General features: G+C 36.6%; 1 protein-coding gene across 2 annotated transcripts; it reads left to right on the top strand.

Annotated features, from left to right (window-relative positions):
* The first annotated feature begins 309 nt into the window (after nt 1–309).
* Nucleotides 310–7,356, top strand: LOC128867573 (probable cytochrome P450 12c1, mitochondrial). 2 transcript variants are annotated; one of them, XM_054108937.1, is made up of 6 exons: nt 310–701; nt 4,862–4,985; nt 5,053–5,299; nt 5,379–5,492; nt 6,138–6,573; nt 6,643–7,356. In XM_054108937.1, exons 1-6 carry the CDS (start codon nt 567–569, stop codon nt 7,243–7,245), a joined length of 1,659 nt encoding a protein of 552 aa, XP_053964912.1. In that variant the 5' UTR covers nt 310–566; the 3' UTR covers nt 7,246–7,356. The 2 variants fall into 2 exon arrangements, with proteins under 2 accessions (XP_053964912.1, XP_053964913.1); XM_054108938.1 differs by lacking the exon at nt 310–701 and adding an exon at nt 2,566–2,646.
* The last annotated feature ends 445 nt before the right edge of the window (nt 7,357–7,801 follow it).

The raw sequence follows: 7,801 nt of genomic DNA, 5'->3' as shown, positions 1-7,801 counted from the left end.
TATTTACATTTACATATGTACACACCATATGCTTCGAGTGGCAGAAGTCAACCCACGAGTTTTCAATGTTCTTTTTTATTACAATATAATTAAAAAAATTCACCTATTTGAACTTTATTATTAAATAATAGGCGCAAATAAATACTACGAATTTTAATATTTTGAAATAGTTTTGAAAAGAAGTTACCGAAATATTGTTTTAAACCTCGAAGCTAACCCACTTTGATGACACCACTGCACTGATAACTTTACACGCCCCAAATCAACTCAGAACATTGTTACATTCCAATAAAAACCGCATCGCCTACATTGCTATCGTGCATTAGTCCCGCGAAATTCGCATGGATTAATTGTTGTTATCCTACAATTTATATATTTAGTTAAATTTGGTTGCTCCAAGCGCGAACACACAAGACAATAGTACTGCGATAAGAGATTTTGTTGCATCTGTGAATACGGATATTCATTATTTACGAGAATTTTGGTTTTGACATACGCATACGTGCACACACATAATAAATACATATCAACTGTAAGCGGAACTTTACTTCCCAGCCAACTTGAAAATGTTATTCATTCGAAGTGCACGCAATGCCGGCGTCGTACGAGTAATAGCGTCGAGGTGCACAAACGTACGAAAACAACAACAGCAAATACCACGAATGCAAGTTGCGTTACAATCGACTGCTGTCAATGTCAAGGTGAATTATTGGTTTTTTTTTTTGTGTTTTACTTACAATGGTCGTACAAGTATAGATCAATAGGACTTTAGAAAACGCAATAGATGGCGCTCATTGCAACGTAAATGGTTACTAGATATTTAATAAGTGATAAAATTTTTGGTTTAATTCATTAATTTTTATTATCGATGATACAAATGTGGTGATCAAATATTTATATTTTAAGGATCTGAAATCGAAAGCGATCAAAGCTGAGTTTCATAAAGTTCGTGGCGTATTTGTGGGTCGTTTCTGTAACTATTCTCGATCAAGTGCTCGATTTAAATAATCGATTTGACGTCAAAATGAAGTTTAAGTTTCTGTAAAAAAATTAGTTGAATTGATTAAAAATCGTGGCAGTCAACTGACGCATTCCATTCCATTTCAGTACGAATACTCGTTCGAAAGGGTTTTTGTAACAAAGCAAAAGGAATTTTATCGATCATTCCCCTCACTTGACTTTGAGGTGGTGACAATGCATATATGTATATTTGGTTTGTCGTATACTATACATACAGTATGTCAAGAAAATGTTTGGACATATGAAGATAATTGATAAGATGGATTTGGAGAGCCTTTCAAAAGGATTTCATTAACTTGCATAGGTACCACCAAGAAATGCAAAATCAAAACGAATGTATCTCTTAGCTGTCAAGAAAGTGTTTTTACGCATCATTTGCGGCATCGTTCGCTAAGGTAATGAGATATACCGTTATCTCTCTGAGTTTTTACACACGCGTTAGTCACCAATCAGTCATAAAATGATCGTAAGAGTGCTTTGTTGATCAAAATATCAAATCGTACGTAAATTATAAAGAACGCCAAAATGCCTGGAAAACGGATATCGTTTGAGCTGACTCAGTTGGTCTACTATAATTGCACAATAGGAAAAAGTATACAACAGCTATCAGAAACATTTTATTAAACCTGGCAAGTTATTTATAACATAATAAACCGTGCAAAAAATGAAAATAGGCTGGAGTCAAAACCTGCAAGTGGAAGGTTGCGGAAAATATCTGACGGCATTGAACGTATTTTGTTGAGAAAATCAGTGCAAACCCTCAGATTTCGATGAAGGTGGGACCGAAGTTTCTATAAAACAGTCCGGCGAGTTTCACAAAAGTACAATTATACCTCACGAGTTGTTCGAAAGAAACTTTTGCTCTCTGCACAGCTTATTGAAAAGCGGTTATCTTTTGCTAGAATGCACCTATGTAGTTCAACCAGATAGCTACTGCAATGATGTGATATTCTGCGATGAGACTAAAATCATGCTGTATTACAACGCCAGACCCAATAGGGTGTAGAGGCAGCCATTAAAAGCAGTGGGAATGCAGAATATATATACCAATAATGAAATTTGGCAAACTTTCAGTCATGGTGTGAGGAAGGGGATGGATGATTTGATGTTTATAGAAGATAAGATGGATACATGACAATATTTGAATATTCTGTAATGCCATTTAGCAAATAATGCAACCAAATTTGGTTTCATTGCTTACAACAAACATCAATTTAAAATCTACCAGGATAATGATCCAATACATCCATTACTTTCTTTTATATTGAAGTAAAATATTGGACACACCAGCTCAAGGCCCAAATATTAATCTAATATAAAATGTTAAAATGTATTTAAAAAAAAACGGCCAAAAACCAAAAACACTCAAAGGTCAAGCAGAGCTGAAAGGCCTTATTTACGAATGGCACAAGGTACTTCAGGACTATAACGTTCAATAATTGATTAGTTTTATAAGTAGCAGACTACTCGGGGTAATGCAGAAAATAGAATACTTTATAGTTGAATACTTATAACTCTTTGTCTCTTTGTCTAAGTCAGCGGGTGTTATCAGCCCTTACATATTTAAGTGGACATAAAATGGACATACAATTACTTAATTAAATTTTATATGTGAATTAAAAATATGTACAATAATTAAATACCGGCATTCTGAATGACGTCATTAGCAACGGTTGCAAGGGATAGATGCTCTAACAACCATACTTTAGAGCCATTGGCAGTGTACTCATTCAGCAAATGGGACTTTAGTGCGCTGCTTTCCCAAACGCAAATGTCGGGCACACTTTGATGTATTTAGCACAACACAAAATGACTGCACATTTTTGCAGATGTATAGATTGTTATTTTTCAATATTAAAATTTCTGTATACACATTTTGGTTTTCAGGCTTACTCTTCTCAATGTTGCCCCAAAAAATTTTTGATTCAATTTTAAATATTCTTTGTCCATTTCTCTCACTAAACGACACTTTTTCTCGAGCAATTTTGTCGATTTCTTACAGAAACGGGTTACTGCTCTTACATATGCAACACTTTACAATTATTTAAGTGAGCGACTACGGCTAAATCGATTGATAGAATCCAGCTTATGGTTTTAAGTAATCGAACAACCAAAGTGCGCGCAAAAGTTGAAGCCATAGGTATGGGCATTGCAGTATACCAAGACTGACGAACTCCTAGATGAGGTGTGCGAGAGAACTAAGAGAAGGAAACTAAAATAAAAAATATTTGTGAGCAATATGGAAAGTTAGGCTAAGTTAATGTAGACAGATACGGTAATACAAAGTAAAAGTCGTTTATAAATAAAAAACCTAAAACGAAAACCTCAACGCAACAGCTATTACTACAGCCTTTCCCAATCTAGCTAAAGAAGTGAGTCGAGTGTGTCAACCATATTGCACCCCAGTAACACCGTCTCTCCTGGCGGTTATAAATTTGGAAAGGTAGATGACTTCGTCGGGAACCAACGTCAATACAATAGCAAAGTCAGCTTTGAAGCCTAACGGAGAATCTCACTTGCCAAAAAGTACTACATTCGACTGAGTAGACAATTGAACAGTAAACTCTTAAAGTCCTCTCTTGTCGAACTAAAACCACACTCTCTAGTTCCCGTCATCCCCCTCATGCACGTCCTATTATGAGGCGCAGCTGTATGAACAATAACAGCACCTGACGCGACGACGCTTAGTGCTCGAGAGAAAAATTCTGCGGAGAATTTCTGGGGCTCGGCGAATATCTTAGGCGATAGAGCATTGGGCTGCATGACATAAGACTTAAGACATAATACAGCGAATTAAGATTCAGCGGCTTGGCTGGTTAGGTCATGTCGTACGAAGGTCTACAAACGCTCCAGCACTGAATGTATTCAATGTGATGCTGAAGGGTAGTAGCAGAGGAAAAGCAAATACTCCACTGCGTTGAAACGATCAATTAGAGAAGGGACTTGGCATTTCTAATATAATTGGTATCGGTTAGCACGATTGTCTAAAAGGAAAGCACTGGCGCGCTTTGTTGAGCTCGGCCAAAACCGCTTAGACGGATATTGCGCCAGTAAAGAAGAATAAGAAGAAGAACAGGGATTATCAAATTCACTGAGAGAGAACTGAGTAGCTGATAACGGAATACTTAAGTGTCTGTATTCTCTCAAAAGCTATAGAGTACAGTTTTAAATTTTGCATGGAAAATTGGACGTCAGATAAATTTGGTTACAAAGACACTCAACTTTTATGAATTACAAATACAATGGTTGAGATAAGGTATTGAAAATTTACCGAGTGACGGTGAATCTCTTGAGGCGTCTCAAAAGAAGTAGTTTTCTGGTGTACATCATAAGTAACAACAGACAGGGATGTCTACACTTACACCTAGGGTTATTTTTGAGTCAGAATCGAAAAAGATCAAAAATGCTTCTACATTTGTCCAACTTTAGAGATTATTTATTGCTGAATTCTTTAATAGTTACTATGAATTTAAGAAAAAGTTTAAAATTTAATACCTCCCCTTAATTACTAAGGCAATCACCATGTTCACCAATTTGGCCCCCATGTAACTTTTTTATTTTAGAATAAAAAAGGGGACATTGGAAAACTGTTCACGTCGAATCAAGACGATATATGCCTTCTCATTTTGAGGGCTTTCCGATATCCCTTTTGTTTACGTTGAAAATAAGTGTATGGGACTAAACAAATTTAATGAACTATTTTCCTATATTTTCCTATATTTTCTCATATTTTTCTTATATTTTTGCTTATTAACTGACCCGAGTACTTAAACGAATTTTGGTCTATTATTTTTTAACTAATTTTAATTAAAATTTTTTGTTTATGTTTACCTTTCAATAGACTCACAATATAGACAGCAAGTCATTTGTGGATTCTTTGGATGCTGAATGGCAACAGGCCCTGCCCTACAAAGCCATACCAGGCCTCACCAAATACCAAATGGTGCGTGGCTTTATGAAAGGCGGTAAGTTTAGAATTTAATAACTTTTGTTCTTCTCATAACGAACTTTGTGATGCTTTTCATTTTTTAGGCGACTTTGCTGATATGTCGCTGAATGATTTGCTCCTAAAATGTCGCGAACGTTTCGGTGACACTTTTCGCATGGCTGGCGTTTTTGGACAGCCAACCACATTGGTACTTTTTAATTTAACCGATTTTCAAAAAATATTTCGAACTGAGGGTGTTTGGCCTATACGACCCGGCGGTGAAGTGGTGGAACATTATCGCCTTGAGCGAAAGGACGGATTTTTTAGTACAATGCTTGGCCTAACCGGACAGTAAGTTAAATACGGATAATGAACGAATTCGTTGACATATAAATCATTATGCTTTTTAAATTGTTTCTCACTTGAATAGCGGCGAAGAATGGGGCAAATTCCGACATGCTGTGAATCCCGTTTTAATGCAACCGAAAAATGCTAAACTCTACTTGAAACCCATGCAAAAGGTTAACTTGGAGTTTATACAGAGGTAATTGTAAAATATCTGTACACGGGATTTTAGTGAGAAAATTATGTCCATACTTTACATTTGATTAAGTTTAAGTTTATCTTGACGTTCATTTGGTTTCAAAAAATCGTATAAATCTAAAATTGTACAAGGTATGGAAATGTAGATATCAAATGGAAGGCTACGTTGCATATACAACTATGAATGATAAGACAACAACTTTAAAGGAAATTTTTCATGGGTTTTCTACAGAATATCTACGAAACAAAATTAATGTTTCATTTGATATGCCGATTTCTGTAACTTAGGCCTTTTTTTGTTAAGCCACTATCTTTATGGAGACTTTATGATCCCTTAAACTCGTACCGTTTTGTAAAAAAGAACTAAAAAACGTAATTTTGTAACATATGAGCTGCATTGAACGGCGTTGAAGGTCTCTTTAAAGTTAGGATTAGTTTATATCTTCCTTTTGTAAAGCTCAATCACGCTTAGTCGAAGTCTCGAAAGCAGCAAAGCCATCGTTATTAGACAAATAAGAAAATGAAAGTAGTTAAAGGTGACTTTAAAGTTAGGATTAATTTAGCTGCTCGGTTAATAAAGCTCACTACTTTTATTCGTTAGACGTGCCTTAATGGAAAGTAAGTATGTATGTTTATTCCTTCACAGAATTCGTGACATACGTGATCCACAAACCCTAGAGGTGCCAAACAACTTTGTGAAGGACATCAATCGACTCGCCTTCGAGTCAGTCGCAGTAGTGGCTCTGGATCATGAATTTGGTTTGATTCGCAAGAATCCCGACTCAAAAGAAGCCGCAATGCTCTTCGATAATTTAAACGTTTTTATGAAATCATTCTACGATTTAGGTGTGAAACCATCACTTTACAAATACATAAAAACACCCACATATCGACGCTTCGAAAAATCGATGGACTCAATATTCGATATAACAAGTAGATTTGTCAATGACGCTTTAGTGCGCTTGGAACAGAATCCTTCAAAAGAGGGAGAAGAACGCAGTGTGTTGGAGAAGCTTCTGAAAATTGATCGCAAAATTGCTATTATAATGGCAATGGATATGTTAATGGCTGGTGTGGATACGGTAAGTCATAGTAGTGCCAATAAATATAGTACAGAACCTCATTCTTCTCAATTTTACAAATTCTCACAGACATCTTCCGTACTAGCAGCCGTCTTTTTGTGCATTGCTAAGAATCCAGAGAAACAGCAAAAGTTACGTGAAGAACTTTTGAATGTGCTGCCACACAAGGATGACCACTTCACCATGGAGAACATGAAAAACTTACCTTATCTGCGTGCCTGCATCAAGGAAGCGTTACGTGTCTACCCACTTGCTTTTGGTAATATACGTGAAACCGGCGCTGACTTGGTATTGGGTGGTTATCAAGTGCCAAAGGGTACACGTGTTTTTATGACTTCCAATATGCTATTAAATGAAGAACAGTTTTTTCCACGAGCACAGGAATTTTTACCCGAACGTTGGTTACGCCATCCGGATGAATCGACGACGACCGAAAGCGAAAAATTAGTTGCTGATAATTTAAACAAATTTATTTATTTGCCATTTGGTTTCGGACCACGTAGTTGTGTGGGCAAGCGAATTGTGGATCTGGAGTTGGAAATGTCATTGGGCAATGTGGTGCGATACTTCCAAATCGAATTCAATCACCCATCGGATAAGCCTTTTGTAAACCATTTTCTTAGTACGCCACGCATTCCACTGAAATTTAAGTTTATTGATTTGAATTATTGAGAGATTTACTTGTATGTATAAGATTATGTGTATGTAGTGAACTGATTGAATGTTATTAGATGCACAACTAAGTTTTCGCTATTTTTTTTAAGAAAATACAACTTTATTCTGAAAAAATGGTTACAAGTGAATCATTGAAAGTATTGCCCATCGCTGGCTATTACTTTTTCCCATCTTTCTGGTATATCTCGTATACGGTCGCGGTAAAACTGTTCATCTTTTGAGACTATCCACGCATCAAGCCATTTTTTGATGTCTTCATATGAATCGAACTGCTGGTCAGCTAGACCATGTGCCATCGATTGGAACAGGTGATAATCTGACGGCGCAATATCTGGAGAATGTGGCGGGTGGGGTAGGATTTCTCATTTCAGTGTTTACAGGTAGGTTTTAACGGGTTTGGCAACGTGAGGCCGAGCGTTGTCTTGCTGTAGAATCACTTTTCCATGCCTCTCCGCGTATTGCGGGCGCTTCTCTCACAGTGCTCGGCTCCATCGCATCAATTGAAGTCGATACGTTTACAGTGAGGTAAACAATTTATCTCGCCCAAAAGTTG

This window comes from Anastrepha ludens, chromosome 6 (genome assembly GCF_028408465.1).
Source record: "Anastrepha ludens isolate Willacy chromosome 6, idAnaLude1.1, whole genome shotgun sequence".
NCBI classification, from domain to species: domain Eukaryota; kingdom Metazoa; phylum Arthropoda; class Insecta; order Diptera; family Tephritidae; genus Anastrepha; species Anastrepha ludens.
Note: the sequence above shows the minus strand (reverse complement) of the source record. Positions and strands in the feature narration are given on the sequence as shown.